Source organism: Anopheles maculipalpis, chromosome 2RL, assembly GCF_943734695.1.
Source record: "Anopheles maculipalpis chromosome 2RL, idAnoMacuDA_375_x, whole genome shotgun sequence".
Taxonomy (NCBI): domain Eukaryota; kingdom Metazoa; phylum Arthropoda; class Insecta; order Diptera; family Culicidae; genus Anopheles; species Anopheles maculipalpis.
The window spans coordinates 75169284-75187478 of NC_064871.1; the positions used below are offsets into that span (position 1 = coordinate 75169284).

General features: G+C 43.4%; 3 protein-coding genes across 3 annotated transcripts in view; 2 read left to right on the forward strand and 1 right to left on the reverse strand.

Annotated features, from left to right (window-relative positions):
- Positions 1 to 18195, forward strand: part of LOC126556500 (uncharacterized) — a 518397-nt gene that overhangs the window by 464106 nt on the left and 36096 nt on the right. The window lies entirely within an intron of this gene.
- LOC126568827 (serine/threonine-protein kinase PAK mbt) lies at positions 1846 to 8991 on the forward strand. The gene is made up of 5 exons (XM_050225479.1): positions 1846 to 2807; positions 7128 to 7878; positions 7951 to 8071; positions 8160 to 8431; positions 8512 to 8991. The coding sequence occupies exons 1-5, from the start codon at positions 1846 to 1848 to the stop codon at positions 8989 to 8991; spliced, it is 2586 nt and encodes an 861-aa protein (XP_050081436.1).
- LOC126556351 (uncharacterized) lies at positions 13542 to 14782 on the reverse strand. Its single transcript, XM_050211612.1, has 2 exons — positions 14526 to 14782; positions 13542 to 14402 (listed from the first exon to the last, which is right to left on the reverse strand). The coding sequence occupies exons 1-2, from the start codon at positions 14756 to 14758 to the stop codon at positions 13568 to 13570; spliced, it is 1068 nt and encodes a 355-aa protein (XP_050067569.1). The 5' UTR covers positions 14759 to 14782; the 3' UTR covers positions 13542 to 13567.

The window sequence follows — 18195 nt, forward strand, 5'->3', positions numbered from 1 at the left end:
ACTAAAAAAATAACACAAAGTTCACAAAACATTCGTCATGCTCAGCTGCAGGTTGGCTTTCCTGCTAGAGATAAATTTGACACAAGAAGTGCCCCCAGTTGCTTTCGAAAACGGATGAGAGATTTGATTAAGGATTTTATCGTACGATAGAAACAAAAAAATGCTTGGAAAGTCTGCGTACTGGGCTATCTAGAAGGGTGTGAAAATCAAAGCGGTTTTGAAGCGTCACACGGCAAGTTCGAATATAAATCCAATTCTAGTCAAAACCTACATTTCTAAAGCTACAAAGCTACATTTCTTCCGAGGTAGTACAGTAGAAACTCACTGTTTTGCTGCTTTTTGTGTGTGTGTGAGAGCTCCCCGCTAGTTTGCGCTTTTTGTATATAGTCTAATTTACATGAAAACCCAAGAATGAAAATTTTGAATTGTTGATATAGTTACCTTACAGGATAATCGATTTTTTTAAACTAGGAAATCCATGCTGTAATACCAATAAAAGAGGAAAAGACTGTTCTTTCCCTAATCACATCCTTTAGCCACACCTCTACTCTGTAGGAACACGAAGTGAAAACATTTGAATACGTAAAGCAGATAGGTTATACATGAAAGCCCTGCTGATTTCCTGTTGGTATCATTGTGAGAATATTCTTCTTGTTAGCTTAACGACAAATGGTCACGCCGCCCATTGAATGGCTTATTAGACTTGCCGATAACCACGTAGTTGGATAATCAGTCCTCACTACGGGGGAACAGTCCGGATGGGATTTGAATCCCGGTTCTGCCGTTTGAAGATCGGCGCCGATGTCGCCTATACCACCGGGCCACCACAGTGATCATCATTCATTTATTTCTCATGTTTTCAATTATATGATGTAGAATCGGTAACCAATGCGGCCAGGCCGTTAGTAGGGAAAACTTTCGCCCGAGTTTTCTTCCCATTATGACCATTCACCACGATTTACGTAACTCCCTCAAAACAACGCAAAATGCTACATGGGAAAGTATCGTACAACACACACGAACGCAGTTTCCAACCTCAAACCCGACTCCATAAACACACCCCAAAAGACCTTTTTGACGTTCTGCGAACTGGTGTAGTGAAAAGGACTTTAAACGCTTTCATCCGAGGGAAAGAAAAAGGCAGAGTTTACGATTTCTGCTCATTCCGTATTATTTTATAGATTTAGGTGCTTGCTTTCGTGTTTCGTGCCGTTTGTTTTCTACCCTGGCGTAGCATTGCTTTGTGCGCGTGTTCGTAGTGCAGTGAAGAATGTGAGAAAACGCATCGGTAACATGCCTGGAACGATGTGTAAATAAATTTACACACTGTCGCCCCCTGTCGCTTGCCTCCTCGCCGCGGCGAAGAGCACCTTCTAGTTGGTGTGGGGTAAAGGAAGCCCTGGAACTTGCGAGCCAACTGGAAGCGCGTAGCAGTAGTGAATAACAAAGAAGTGGCATCTTCGTCGCATAAGGTCATTTCGTTTGTGCCCTACGGTTTAGTTTTGCTCCCGTTTTTGTCTCACTTTGGGTGCCCCCGGAGCACCATTGACAAAAGGTGGTGCGTGTGTTGTCGTCGTCTTCGTGTCTTCGTTATGTTGTGATGTGCCAAAGGGGTAAGGTAGCGTGCGTGTAAATGTTGCGATCTGCTCGTCTACGCTTGTGACGATCAGCGAGCCGAGTGGACTGAACGGGCGCGACGCGAGGGGCAAACACATTCCAGCGGAACGTATCATCGAATTTAGGCAAAGCGTTGTGTCACAACGCAAACCCGTTCGACGATCATAGTGGTGTGCCTGAAATTCAATCCAGTTCTGGTGATAGTTGTATTTGCGTAGCGGTGTTAAGATGTTTTCGAAGAAAAAGAAAAAGCCACAAATTTCCTTCCCCAGCAATTTCGAGCACCGTGTGCATACGGGCTTCGATAAGCGGGAAGGACGGTACGTCGGTCTACCGCTGCAATGGGCATCGATCGTGGGAAACAATCAGATACTGAAATCATCGAACCGGCCACTGCCGTTGGTCGACCCGTCCGAGATCACACCGACCGAAATACTGGACCTGAAAACGATCGTACGGCCGCACGGTCAAGCTGGCCCGGGGCCAAATGTGACCGTACCGGCGGGTGCGGGGGGTTCCGGTGGGGAACCTGGAAAACTCATCCTGCCCAAAACGTCCAACGTAGCGCGTTCGAACTCGCTCCGAAGCTCCAGTCCTCCGCGGGTGCGCCGTGGAGATTTGCGTGCCAATACCAATGTGCCACCGTCCGTGCCGGAAGAACCGATACAATCACCGTCGCAGCAGCAGCAGCTCGGCGGTGGCCAGTCTCCCTTCCCCGGCATGAACAATAACAGTTTCCCTTCGATGCCGCCCGCCAAGGGTCCAGGCGGTGCAAATTATCCACCAATTTCGCCCGCGGGCACAATGTTGGAGACAAACTTTAATAACAATTTTGAGGCACACCATCAACAATTACACCAACAGCAGCAACACCAGTTGGCATCAGGAATGACGCAGCACCAAATGCACATGCACCATATGCAGCAACAGCAGCAGCAGCAGCAGCAGCAGCAACAGCAGCAACATCAACATCTTCACATGCATTCCCATCAAGCTCAAGTAGGCGCTGTTGGCGGGAGCGCACAAGCTCCAGCAGCACCAGCAGGCCATGCCATTGCTCCGCATATGAACGGTGGCAATCTGATAGCGAGCAACAGCACGGCCGCATCGACCAATGGTACTGGCTCGAACGGAAACCTCTCGAATCCGGTCAGTGTGCTAACGGAAACATCTTCGCTGTATCATAACAGGTGAGTGAGCGGCGTGTTACGGTTAGTGATGGGTAAATCCTCATCTTTCCCGGAGTCCGATTAATCCGACTCCGAGGCATTCCGGAGTTTACTCCGCAGTAATTGCTCCCGAGTGGTCCAAAGTAATCTCCGGATAGGCTACTCCGGATTACTCCGAAGTCAAACGGGGAAAAATATCTCCGAAGTTGAATTCTGAGATAACATCGGAGTTTACACGTAAACTCCGGATTAGTCCGGAGTTTACACGTCAGAGTCGTAGTGGAATCATCAATCCACTCCAAAGTGCCCACCACTGGTTACGGTAGCGAAGAGAAAAAGCGGATTAGCCAGCATTTAGTTACCTCACAACACACATTCATCGCCTGGAGCAGCGCGTGGTCACCTACAATTCTCGTATGCTTCGAGATTGGTATCAATTTCGATTTCACTGCCGATCCCGAAAGGGAGCTTGAAATTCCCTTTGGGCGATGTTTCTTTTCGGGGTGGGGGTATGTGAGATAAACAAACAAACGTTCAAAGATGTTGCTTCTAAATGCACTTGCGACGATTTCGAGGCGGGCTTTAGTGATGGCCGGTACTGCATTTAGTGCGTAGCATGTTTACAAGAATGCACCGTTTGTTTGCGTTTAGCGGTTTGAGGTTGATTTTATCATCCATTTACTTGCTCGCTCCAGAGTCCGGGCAAAACTCGTACATTAAACCCCGCGACTCGCTTTAAACTTCCAGGCTTGCTTTGCTGCGCTAATGTCTAGTAGTATGCGCTTGAGTTTTTTTTCCTTGTACTCTAGATGCATCTCTTCTGCTTCGTTCGGTCGTGGATTGGCGGGGGGGCTGTTACGAGTGGATGGGAAGGGTTTGCGACGCGATGCATCCGGTCTCTTGTCCCAGATCTCTGCATTAGTAACAATCGCGGAAATAGAACGCAAAGACGCCTATCAGTGCTTAGCCAGCCGTAACACAGGCACTCACTTATAAAGTACTCTGGCACTGCTGTGAGGCGAAGCCAACCTTTCGCGACACCTGCAACAAAGCTCGCAAGACACTACTGAATGAATGATTGACAAGGGTTAAATGATGGCTTTATGATGTTTAGTTGTTTAACGTGTTTTAAAGACGCATGGTCAAATTTTCCTCTATGGAACTTTAGTATTCGACGAAGTCTGTGAGTCAATATTTGCTAAACCATGCGAACATGTAGATTAAGTAATAAAGCCGTATTGAAGACTGACTTCAACGACATGCTATAAATAAGTCTAGTAAAACCGTCAGATGATTGACATGAAACTGGAGGTCGTTTAGTCAAGTAAAAGAACATTAAAACCGGAACGATTATTACGGTATATTAGTGATGGGAAAGCTCCATTTTTTTCAGAACGGAATGAAACTAGTTCATTTTTAGAAAGCAACGGAAAGAGCCTGGTAGATTCTTTGAACCTAAAGTGAATTCTAAATAAATTAGAATTCGGTCACTTATCACAGGCTGTAAAACTAAAAACGTAGAAATATAATTTTCACAACAAACGAAAGGTTTTTTATTGTTCTTTTATCATATCACAAAGTTCAAAAAAATGTGTTTGTTTGTGTACGGATGAATTTAAGCAACTGATTTATCCACTTCGGTAGCTGTTTTTTTTTCCAATAGTATGCATGGCAATAGTTGGCAAATCAGGCCACAAAAGAAGGTTTTTCAGACAATTTTACATAAATGAGCATCGTGGACAACTGCCACCATCGCTCTTGCAATGTTCGAATTGAAGATAAACTCTGAATAAACTTGTTTAATCCGCATATTATTCCAACAAAGGTAGAGTCTTCTTTAAGATATTGGAGGTTGCTTGTGGCCCGACTCACAGGCACAAACGCGCACATCAATGGAGCTAAAATTCAATGAACCCGAACCAAAACACCGGAAGCACTTGACAAACTGTTACGATAGAAATTGAACCAAGTAATTGATACGTAATTGAGCAATCGAAACCCACGCCCCCTTGTCAATCAAGAAGGAAAGCTAATGTTAGGATTTTCCGCACTCTTCGTATTGCATGACCACCATCCGGCTTCATCCTCCCGTCCGTTGTGTAATCTAATTAGTTACCCCGCGAAGAAGTTAAGGTACACTTTTGTCGAGTTTGGGACACTCTTCTTGGAGAGACTTTACTTTAACAAATACAACTGAATCAAAATTTCCCTTTTTTGTGAATACTTACGTTTGGAAGTTGTTCAGAGCAAAACGCATAGAACTCGATAACAAATGTAAGCGAAGGTGTTATTAATGTTTTCTAGTCACGTGTTCAAGGCATCATGGAACGTCGCGCGCGCTGGTCCGTGAAAGATTTGGACATTGGAAGTCTGGCGCTGGTGATGTTTTGCTTACCAGGCACGTTTTTGGACTCAAAATAGCACAACCGCCGTTAGCCGCAGCCGCCTGTTTATTCACTCCTGCTGACCCTGATGATTTGGAATTCAAAATCCTCGTACTCTGGGCACTCCTCCTCTGGTCCCATTCGTGCCACACAAACGGCAAGAATTAACACTAAACCGAGAGGCTGAGAGAGAGGCCGAAATATGTGTGAATATGAATTTTTATTGATCCGAGAAGTGGAAGAAGGGGTGGTATACGTGCTTATCGCACGACCTAACGAAGCCGGTTTATGGTAAAAGACATGCATGTTTAATTATTGGATATATAGTATTAACAAATTGTACTTTAGAGGATGAAAAATGGTAATCTGTGTAATTCCTTTTGAAAATGGCAATCTGTGTAATTCCGATTTAAATCAGCACACAACATTATTCAGCCTTTTAAATTTAAAGTTCGACCTGAGAGAATCCACTCATCCGTAACACACGATACTTCCTCTCCCTGCAGCTGCATTTTGAACCGATGGATAACAACATTGCATCGAACAACCCAACAGCAATGAACCGGAACACGAACGGCGGCCACCGGGTGTTCGATTTCAATTTTCTAGATACACAAAACCGGCAACTCCAACCCAACAAACCATCTTCCATCATGGACAACAGTTTTTAATGCATTCACTGTCCTCCCTCTGCGCTTCAGTTTGGTGGCGGCGGTTAGTTTGTTTTAAAAGGTGTGCTTTTGCTGCTACAACCCAACCCGAATGGCCACAAAACATTGAAGGGCTTAATTGTGCACGTTCCCACATAAAAGAAAGCACTGTATAGGATGATGTTCCTTTTGTCAATCATGCTCTTTAAACCAACGTTGGCAAACCTTTGCGTTGGGGTGTTTTTGGGACTGAAACCGCCGTTTTTCGGTTCGTGGTTTTCACTCTACTGTTTTGGGTTAGTCAGTTAGGTATATACCGGGAGGTGTTTGGGTAGGCAGCATGAATAATAATTTATAAATTGTCTTTAAATCCACACAAAAAGAATAGTTTTTTTTTGTAAGAACGGCCTGGCCGTGTTTTGACAAAAAGCATACTTACAGTAAGTACATCAGTCTACTGGAGAATACGAAATAATAAGATTTTGTAAGCAGGATTGTCTGTCACTGTTTTCTTTAAACAATCAGTCTACTCCTTGTGAGTGTGAGTCCATGATTCCACATAAACTCGACAATCATCTCTACTACGAGTCTATGTCTAAGAGTCGAGTATAAAGGTTTCCTTGGCCTGCTCAAGTACGAAGACATCGTGACGACAAAGCCTGTCCTCCTGCGGTGGCTGACGAGCTCCTTCCTGGTGGGGCATGAGTCCGGCTGACGGTCTAATCTCTATAAAGAAGTTTTTTCTGTTCCTTGCTCGATCTTTCTGATCTTGCTCGACATCTTCGACATAGGAGTGCCTCAAACTAATTATGCGCTTGGCATTAGCGTATGCCAGCGTCTGGAGCCTGACTGACCGATTCTCGGATGGTCCTTTCTGGGGCAGGTCCTTCTTAGTATCAAGGATCCTAAACGCTTTCAATGCATCCTAACTTGACATGAGATATCGGTTATTTCTATCATAAGAAACTGGTCAGGGTTTATAAAATCTAAAGTAGTAATGAAAATGTCAATGTCTACATTGCTTGTCCTATGATAAAGATTTATTTAGTAGACTACTGTTTTGTTGTGACAAAATGGCGCAAAACGTCATACTAAAAATGAATAAGGCATCAATTCGTTAGTCAATATCTACAGTTATTTTGATATTTCGTAAAAAAATCCAACGCCCCTATTACTTGTAGCTTCAAGCTTCAGCAAATTACTACCATAATCACACCTCCTTCTACACATTGTGACTTTCAATACAATGGCAATAAATAAGCTTTACACATTTCTAAAAACTATCGTTTATTCTTTTTTATTTTTAGATCACAAAAATCCTCACCGACTGGATCCGACGGAATGCAGCGGCAATATCCTAACGCAGGATACCCTGGTCAGATGCAGGGCAACAGCAATTTCCATGCCCCAGGTATGATGGTTACTGGTGGTCCACCTCCACTACACAGTAAACCACAGGGACCAAACCATCCCGGACAGGATGGGCAAACCATGGCAAACAATCAGGGAGCACTAAACCAGCACCATGCACACATGGGAGATACAAACAATGGCAACCATCTTCCACCCGGTCCACCCCATCACCATCACCATCATCATCCGCACGGTATGATGGGTCCCGGCAGTTCGGCTGGTACTCCACAACCGTCCGGCTCCCAACTCTCCCCAACAAACGTTCATCACCATCATCATGCCCATCACCATCCGACACAGCAACAGCAGCAGCAGCAGCAGCAGATGCAGGCACCACCAATGCTACAGATGGGCAATAATCAGATGCCAAATCACCATCATCACCATAATCACCAGAAAATGCCATCACCATCGTCGGTATCGAACGCGGGTGCTGCCGGTACAGGAGGTCCACCAACGGATCCGAACCACATGTTTAACAACAATTCCATCAACAATGCCAAGAGCAATTCGCGTGCATCTAGCTCGAGCGGTGGAAATGTGTCCGTTGCACAAAGTACCTCGTCCACCACGCAAAGCGGTCAGAGTCAGCAGCAGCAGCAGCAGCCTCCGGTAAAAACGGAACAAAGGCTTACCCACGAGCAGGTATGAATAATAGTGTCCTGTTTTATTGGTAGCCATTGGATGTGCTAATTGAATATCGATCTGGTTTTGCAGTTCCGCGCCGCGCTACAGATGGTCGTGTCGGCGGGTGATCCGCGTGAAAACTTGGAAAACTACACAAAAATCGGCGAAGGTTCAACCGGTACCGTGTGTATTGCGACGGATAAATCAACCGGTACGCTACATTGATGGGGAATGCTAAGCGAGCATTCGAATTCTAATTTGATTTTATTAAACGCTTCTACTTTTCTCTTTTGTTGCAGGTCGTCAAGTAGCGGTCAAGCAGATGGATTTACGGAAACAACAGCGGCGTGAACTGCTGTTTAATGAGGTAGTGATTATGCGTGACTATCATCATCCGAACATTGTGGAAACGTACAGCAGCTTTCTGGTGAATGATGAGTTGTGGGTTGTGATGGAATTTTTAGAGGGTGGCGCATTGACAGACATTGTGACACATTCCCGGATGGACGAGGAGCAAATCGCTACCGTTTGCAAGCAGTGCCTTAAAGCATTGTCATATCTTCACTCACAGGTTGGATATTTTCAAATGATTTGTTACGCGCAATAATCTAATAACGATGCTTGTTTCTTGTTTCTTCGCGCTCCACACAGGGTGTCATTCATCGGGATATAAAATCTGACTCCATCTTGCTCGCCTCCGACGGACGCGTGAAGCTGTCCGACTTTGGTTTCTGTGCGCAAGTATCGCAAGAACTGCCCAAACGCAAGTCACTCGTCGGTACACCGTACTGGATGTCGCCGGAAGTGATCTCCCGATTGCCGTACGGCCCAGAGGTAGACATATGGTCGCTCGGTATCATGGTGATCGAGATGATCGATGGTGAACCACCGTTTTTCAACGAACCGCCACTGCAAGCGATGCGACGCATACGCGATATGCTACCGCCAAAGTTGAAGAACTCTCACAAAGTGTCCAGCAGGCTACAGAACTTCCTCGATCGTATGCTCGTGCGTGATCCGGTGCAGCGTGCCACAGCAGCCGAACTGCTTGCGCATCCTTTCTTACGGCAGGCTGGTCCACCTTCGCTGTTGGTGCCGTTGATGCGCGGCGCACGTCACAGTAATTGCTAGGGGGACGGTTAAAGGTACGCAGCAAAACCAGATTCAGCCATTCACAACCAAAAGGAATCTATAGTGCTGTTAAGCGAGCTCTCCAGGCCAATAAGGCGAAATGAGTAAATTATGAGAGCAAATCACGCTTCACAAACCGTAAGTAATCTTTTGTTGCATTTATATAAAGTGAAAAATAGGAAGGCAGGCAAATTGTGTAGAAGAAAAAAACATTTGCAGTCATTATAGGGAATTTTAGTCCAGTTCAAATGTAAAGTTTGGAAAGCCAATTCAAAGTAGTAAGTTAGCTCCTCAAAATTTTAACATTATTTTTACCCAAATGACGCCGGCTGTTTACAACTGCAACTTGCAACTTGTGCAACGAATTTGAAAACTCTCATTGTACATTTCAACTGGACTGATAACCCTGTATTTGTTGCTATTTGTACAACAAGCATAGCGTAGTAATTAACGGTGTTATTAGGCAAACCCCTGCGGTGTTTGTTCGTTATTTCCGTTATGACATAAAAGCATAAAAATGAGGAGGGAGAATCTTTTATGCTATATTTGCAGCTAACCTGTTCTCTAAAAAGATCAGGACACTATCTCGTGATGCCCATTATTAACGCAAGAAAGTACAGGAAGCTGTAAATATATTGCTGCGGAACGATCGTTTTGAATCTTCTACAACGAGATCTGTACAACGTATTACGGCAGATTCATACATTCCAGTATTTAGACGAAGAATACAATACTTATTAAGATTATATTTTTTATGCTTTATGTTTCTTTTTTGTCAAGCAAGCATGTAAACGAACTTCTAAAAAAAGTAAATGGGCCATTGTTAGGAATCTATGTAAATGTGGTTTTAAAAAATTTATAATCATTCTACTTATAAAAGTCGTTAAATGAAGTTTTATTACAAGCGATACAAACGCGGCAAACCAGGAAAGCAGTTATGTTTAAAAGATGAGCAAGTATTTGTTATTAACCAAGCGTATTTTAAATGAATAGTGTTAACACTGATTGTTTGTAAAGTTAGCTATTTTGTTCATGTAATTGAAAATGATTATTTTCACCACACTCAATCAACGTCAATTTACAGGTGTTTCCTGTTGATAATGTAAAACCATCGCTCATTTTGGTAAACATTTCAAATGAAATGGTAGATTAAGCTAGATAACTTTGTGTTGGCTTTAGATGACACCGTAAACAATTTCCTTTTATTGTAAAGTTATCAGATATATAGAGTTTATACCGGTGGGCTACGCACTTACCCGTACGCTGCAAGGCTGTGTACAATCTCAACAGATGCGATTACAAAATCATTAGGTAACTTTACATTAACATGTAAAATTGTTTACCATGTTATCTGAAGCCATTTCGATGTCATTTAGTGTAGTCTACCGTTTCATATGAAGTGTTTACTAAAATGATCGATTGTTTTAGATTTTCGACTAAACGCTCCTTTATTATCAAGGCTGAGAACAGTTGAATCTCGCTTAAGGCATGTGGATTTGATAAAAGTAATCTACTACTTCTCGACTCAGTATACACACCGTTTAGTAGCATTTATGTGCTTGGAAAGTGAAGCAAGGATGCAAAATGATAGCCTCAAAAACAATTCAGTACTGCTTAATAACGTATGAGACTGGTAGGATGATGGCCTACGGTTAAGTGGTTGGAAAAATGCTGTCTTGAATATGAAACAGTTGTGCATTAGGCTTCATCAATTGATGGAGAAGGAAATTATGACTCGCGAGAATGCAAGAAAAGGCTGCCTTAATTGCGATGAATTTCAAGATTCATGATGAAATAATGCAACGAAAAATATTTTTCAACTATACCTATACCAACTACTTCGAGTGCGAGCCCGAGTTCCAACCACTGACGTCTAGGCGCATTAGAATCTCCACAAATGATAACATTCCTTCTACACACAGAGCATCGATATGGGAACGTAGTTCCGTCCACATACTTACACACACATACACTCATTTTACACCATGTGCCGACAGGATCGTTGTTTTATGCGATCGAAACCGTTTTAAAAGTGTTGCAACAATACGAAGTATTATAGGTGATTGTGTGGACGTATAAGGCGAAGGTAATTAAGTAAGCATCAGAACTTACAGGCAAGCAGCGCCATCAGACAGTGTGCTAAGTGTTAGCGGCTGCTTCGTTATTTTATAGAATGTACGATTTTGGAAATAAATTGATTAAAAATCTTAAAACACATTTTGTGTAATGTTGTAAGAATTTATTGTTAGATTTATTTTTTTACCCCATTAGTTTAAGTTCATTCTATGTACAAGTACGATTTTGGTATTTAGTATAAGAATATTGTTATATATATATTTTAGCCTGTAAAATTATTTCCAGCGTAATACGACATTTAGATAGATCTCTCTTTGTTCGGGGGCTTTGAATGTTACTCTCGAAAACAACGACACACACATACATACATACGTGAGACAAACGGACGCTTTCTGCATCCTTTTTTATCCCTTTTATAGCCTTTTTCACCCTTTATCCCTCTCACTTCGTCTCTTCAACTTGTAAATTCTTCTAATCGAGCGTTGCTGCCCGGTTCGTAATGTTCCTTTTTTGGTTCGGTTTACATTTAAAATATGCTATATGAAGCAAAAAGCACTTAACACATCATATCGTGATCGCACTTACTAAATTTCATCTCACAAAAAGAAATATCCGCAACAAGCGCAGCTTTTTTTCGTGTCTGTATGTTCTGATTATCTATAAATGTGAAATATGCGCTATCTAAACGATTTAAATGCCTATAAAGAAGTATCAAAAATGGTCTTGAGAAAACGATAGGAGAAAACAACAATCGCAAAACTATATACTATGGCTTTTTTTGGACTCAATAGAGGGGTAACTTTTTCTTCACAAAGCCACAGCGCTGTAACTTTTCGGCATTTTTACAACAAGTAGAAACATTGACATAACAACGGGCAAAATATAACCTCGATCCTTTCGATCGTTATTTGCTTCCACCTGCCTCATATACGTTCAACAGTGGTACTATGGCTACCTTGCGCAAAATGCAGCTTTGTTCAATACGTATGAAGGAAGATTAAAAATGTCTTTTCGGTTGCTGTTGCTTGTATGGCTAGAGCATGTTAATGTACGGTTATGTCAGCAAGAAGCGTATGACGCTACTCGCCAATTCGTTTCATCACTCGCGCTTGTACGGTTTGGATTTTTGGCTGGTTTATGATTCTAGCTTAGTCTTAAATGTTACTGTAACTATAATTGTAATCTTTCTGGAGTAATGGGTTAGAGATTTGTATGATGAAGGTTTTCTTCAGACGATAGGTGTTCCACTCACTTAAAAAAGGACTTACATTTTTAAACTGAATTCGGTCGGTTTTAAAATAAAAAGAAGATAGTACAGCTCAGCATGCAGCAGTACGAATTCCGGATGTTGAGGGCCACTTTGGACGGGCTGCAGTGCAACGTTGGAATAGTACGAATCTCACCGGGGTCTGAAGCAATCCCATCTCTAGAATTTCTTGGTTTCGCGGTTGACATAAACGTCACCGTACGGACATCAGCGCCCAACACGTTGCAGCTTCTGCAGTCGCCAAGAAACGAGGACTATTTAAAGGCCTAACAAAGCATGCTCAAACCGGTAGCATTGGCCTATCGTCTGAACAAAACCTTAACCCTACAGATGAAGACTTTCCTATCCATCTGATGTACACAGTTGCATTGCGGAGTCGTCGACAGTCGTTGTGGGAATTGGGGATTGAACTGTAAGATTAGTTAATTGGCAAGTTTGCTATCCTAGTTCACTGCTCGTCGTGTATTCTTGTATTTGGCTTTTTACAACCGTTCTTTTACTGTTTTCCTGTCATGTTCTTCATGTCGGATATCTCAATCTATACGTATCTGAGCTTCAAAATGTGCGTGTTACCGATCCTATCCCGATCTTACAACAATTAGCACTATTTCGCATGAAGTGCAGCAGTCTATACATTTTCTCTATTGTGGTATATTTAATGCCTGATTGGAACTGATCAAAGACAATCATTACTGTAAAGGGAATGGTTCAAGAAATTACGTCGCAATGAAGTCTGTGTATCTATATTAATGTACGCCGGAGGTATTCCATTGATTGCACGATGGTGGCTTCTTTTAGGTGCAACGCGATAGAAGTGCGACAGCTCTTCTTGGCTTGACGACTTTCTACTTGGTCACGCCGGGCATCGAATGGCTTACTAGACTTAAATACAACGTAGTTGGATATTCAGTCCTCATTGCTGGGGTTTTGAACGGTCCTGCCGTGTGAAGGTACCGAGTGCGGCTATTAGAACTTATATACCTAACCACACATGCATACACATCAGAGCTTTAGTAACCTACTCGAACAATGCACTTTGTGACTTTTTGGGAAGGGGGATTATAAAAGCAGGACGACACACAATCCGCGGGACTATCTTTCGTTTGAGTGCGAATGTACGTTTGTAAATAAATATGTTTGTGCAATTTTCATCAGTTCACTTCAGTTCAAGCCACTAGCACGATCCTGACCGCGTTTCGATCCAACGTCGGAGCGCAGATCCTCCTGTGGAGATCAGTTTTCGATCTCCAGTGCCGTGTCGTCGATGGTGTGCAGCCAGTTAAAGATAAGCATGTGACGCTCGTACTTGGACAGCGGTTTTCCCCGTTCGTTCTCAATGTCGTGAAAGGTGAGATGCTTTTTTGGACCGTGATGTGTTCTTGGAGCACTACTGCCAGCACTACCGCTGGTGCTGCTAGATTTTTTCAACGGTAACGCCGATCCGTGCTCCGGCAACGTACCTACCTCACCAATCGGTGCCGGCGAGCTAGTTGACTTTCCACCGACCGGTGAGGCGGATGCGTTCGACAAACTTGTGGACGGTACGATCAGTTCCGTTGGGCCAGGATTGGTAGCAGCAAAGGCGGCCGCTTCCAGCCGATCGAGATTGAACTCACTTTGCGATAGCCGTTCCAGCGCACGGTACGTCGTGAACAGTCGCCGCCGGATGTAGTTCTGCCGTATTTTCTTGTTCACCGAGCTGATAAGGTCTGTTACGGTGAAGCTAGGCGTTGGGGCTGTGCTAGTTAGAGTTGGCACCTGGGACGATTGGCCACCGTGCGGTGATGGTAGCTGGGAGGTGGATGCCAACTCACCCACCGCAACCCAGGTCGAGTAGGAACGGGATGCATGTTCCAACCGGGAATGATCGAATAGATAGCCCACCTTCTGGAACGGTGTAAGCGCCAGCTCGGATGTCGAGAGCCGGCCGAGATTGTGCTGATCGGAAGGCAGCTGATAGATGTCGGTAGTGCTGAAGCTTTTGTGTATACCCAAGGCAGCCGACAGTGTGGCACAGTTCCGTATGAGATCGTTACTTTCGTTCCAACGTTCGGTCAGTGTCGATGAGCTGGAGATTCCACCAGGAAAGAAAGGAAGTAATTTCCATACGAAAAAACAAGATTAGTTATGCATCATGGGTATGAGGTACTGTGTATATGTTTCGGACTTATAAAATAAGCTGTACTCTTACCGGTTTCTTTTGCTATCCTTAGGGTTCAACAGACTGCCAAGTTTCTCCTCCATCGTTCGATTCAGCAAACTGCAGCTGGACCGGTTCAGTACGCTGGTGGCTTCCGAATTCATTGACGACACAGAAATCGATATAAGCGACAGATCGGTGGAGAAACTTTCGTGCGACGGCGAGCGCAGGATACGGTTCGTTACCGCCAGGGCCGGTGTGGTGGAACTTTTCTGTGACGCCATCGGTTGGTGCGGCAGTCCAGCTAGTCGTCTGGAAGTTTTACAAGGGACTAAAAATCAACACACATCATCCTTATTACGGCCGTCGTGTAATCCTTTCAACTAGTTCCTCGCTGATGTTGATCTTGAAGCTGAATATTGGATTTTGGAATTTAAATTCCATAAAGACCTCCTACCATTTATGCTCATCGTACCGTAAACTGTTATTTACAGAATAATCCATGAATAATTCTAACGCTTGGATTATTTAATTAAGGCACGTGTCAGTAGCACTGGAGCATTTTTTTTGTCCATTTATAGCAAAAGAGGGAGGAATTGTAGCAGCAATGTTTCTTGATTGAAATGAACGTATGGCAGATAACGTGGGTAGGAATTCGTGCCTAATGAGATATTCTGGTGGATATATTTAAACGGTTTTATTTCCGTATTATTGGTGGTTGTTTGTGAGTCTCCGCATATAGTACAGCCTAAGTGTTATTTGTAGGAAAATAATAACACCAAACTAGTTTACTTTGTTTATCGTATGCAACAAAAACTGCTCTTATTTGAACGATTTGTAATTAGATATTTTTCAAGCGGATACTGGCATATTGCGAACTTTTTTCCTCACTTTGCAATCATAGAGTGGAATCTTGTATTTAGTTAGGAGATATTGGCAAGTTGTCTGTTAAACTTTTGCAATCAGCTGTTGAATTTCCAGCCGGTGTTTGGAGCTCCTCTCTTTACATCAGCATGCCGTATCATTTACATTTGTACTGATTTAAACTAAAAAATGATTGTAAATGTTGTTCTAATTCATGCTTGCAATCGCTGCTAGAGTACTGTTTTGTGCTCTGGTCCCCCTCGGTCAAGATCCATATTGATCGCCTCGAACGAGAGCTTTGAGGTCCTTTACTAGGTTTACCGCCAGGAAATTCCTAGTGGTGTTAGCCTCTTCGCTACCTTGTTATGAGGTCATATGCCGGATGCTACGCTTAGTTTAATTCGAATCCCGTCGTTCCAATGCCCAATCCTCGTTTATCGCCTCATTCTTGCTAGTTTGTACCGATGCTCCCTTTTTATACCCCCTCGCGAAACCTTCGTACGCATCCCCCTTTTCTAGTGTCTAAGAGGCGCACAGCAGTGGAGCTTAAGGACCCTTTACTGCGTGCGGTGCTAGCCTTTAACACCTCGTCTTACCTTTTTGACTTTCATCTTGCCTCGATATTCTTTCGTCCCCCCCCCCCCCCCCCTATCTTCATCCTTATACATTTTAGTTGTGTTATTTGTTTGTTAGGCTAGGTTAGAGTATTCTTAAGTTACACTAGTTTTCAAACAAATTTTGTTAAGCCACTAGGCAAACAAATAAATTGAATCGAAACTGAAATGAAGCTCCAGAACGGGCCTGCAATATTCTACCATCCATTTGAAATTTTCGCGTAAATAATGCTACAATTCCATTGTACGGATCGAAACTCTGTAATGAAATTCATCAGTTTCGTCTTTGTGCATTGCGAATAAGTATCACTACAGGCTCTACCTTGTGGAGTGTTGCGAGAAGGTTAAATTGAAATTCCGCCATTTCTTATGCAGCACTGAAAGTGCAGCAACACTTGTGCCTGAATTACGAGTAAAAGTGATGGTTTTATCCTTCTGGCGAAGGTTAAGGTCAGGACGGCTGTTAAAGCACTGGAGAAGGTCCTGAAAAAGCTAAACATTGCAGTACAAGATTGTTTAAATCTTCCTAGTGGACACTCTTCGATAAAATGGTTCGTCTAGTGGATGTTGAGAACCAGTGACTAGCAGTTCACCGGGTCCTTTTTATACTTCCCATATTTTTCTTCGTATTTTTTAGCGTACAACGAACATGACGAGCGAATGTGCAGGGAAACGAAAACGCGGCTGATCACCATGAAAAATATTTAAGCTCAGATATTGTAAGATATGATTCCATCTTTCTGCGGTTAGACTATTCCAAAGGACTTCGAAATAGAATATTTAATAACTTTTAAAAGACAAGTGAGTTTTTAGTCGACATAGAGTGTGATTTAATACTTATGCTGTTGAAGTAACCGCTTAGGTTACTTAGGCAAGTAACAGCAATTAACAAAAAATCACTTAGTTCCATTCACTCAACTGGTAACATCATCGAACCAATGATGAATCGAAAGCATCTAGAAGTATCTAATCCAACAAGCCGTTGCCAGGACACGTTTGTCGCCTTTAATTCGAGTCAGGTGTGGAACATTCCCAGAATTACTTGCCAGTCGCGTAGGCGGGTTGCGAATCTTTCCTACGTGCGCTGTAGGAAGCTTCAATGCGAATCGATCGAGTTCGTTCTAATGCACTTTTGGACTGTTTTGGAGGAGCAATTAGTAGGATTAAAAAGGTAAATTAACTTCCTAACAATCCGGGTATGTAAGGCAACAGTAATCGAAACTGAATTTCGTTTACAGTATTTACCTTTGCGATTTGGTATTGGTGAACCAGCTATTGCTTGTTTGACCAGTTTAGTGTCCGAGGATCCTTGATTATCTGCGCTCTGCTCAAAAATCGTTACGTAGTCGTTGATGTCCCGATAGTGTCCTATCAGAACAGAAGATCTCCTGCATATCCTGTTGAATCAATACACTCACACACACACACAAACAATGTCTTTTGTTGTGGCAGTTATAAATAATGATGTTGTTGCTTCCGTGTCCTCCGCCCAGACTAATGATGCATCACTTTATTCCTCGGTGGTGCGACATTTGAAAGTTATGATAATCGAGAAGCGTAAAGTACCCGTCGCTCACGTACCGCAAATAACGGAAGCACATCAACTTTGCACTAAGCTTGCAACCACATCGCGTCCTGCGTCTCGGCCCAGATCCTGCCGAATTTTTCGGTGTCAGACGAGCTCCAACGGATCACACTCGCTGGCTGTGGGGCAACGCGTGTGCGTCCTGTCTTGCTCTTACCGCTACCGGAACTCGCTTGAATATCGATTAGCTCTCTGCCAGGCCAGGCCACTTGATGGGGAAAAGTGTACCAGCAAGCGCACACACACGAGACACCAAGCTTTCCTGGTCATATGGCACGGTGCCAAAAGCGAAAATTTACCAACAGGAACGAACACTAGACGTCGGTGATTCGAGGATTTCAGCACATTATTTTCACGCCAAATTAGTGTATAGTAGAGTGAGTATTCTATCCAGACTTGTGATGAATTTTTTTCCACCTTTTCACATTTAATTTGCTCACGGACCGTGTAGCCACGACATCAACGGAATCAGATGTCGTGGTACACTTCAGCAGACTAACAACACAATTCGCTCTATCACAGATTATCCAATGGGATGAAAAGTTCACGCATCCCCAAGCTAATGCTAGACCGTGCCTTTGATCTCTCGGCCCACGTTGACGCCCTCGCGATGTAGTGGGGGAGCGCTTTGAGTAGCGTCCGGTAATGGTTCAATGGT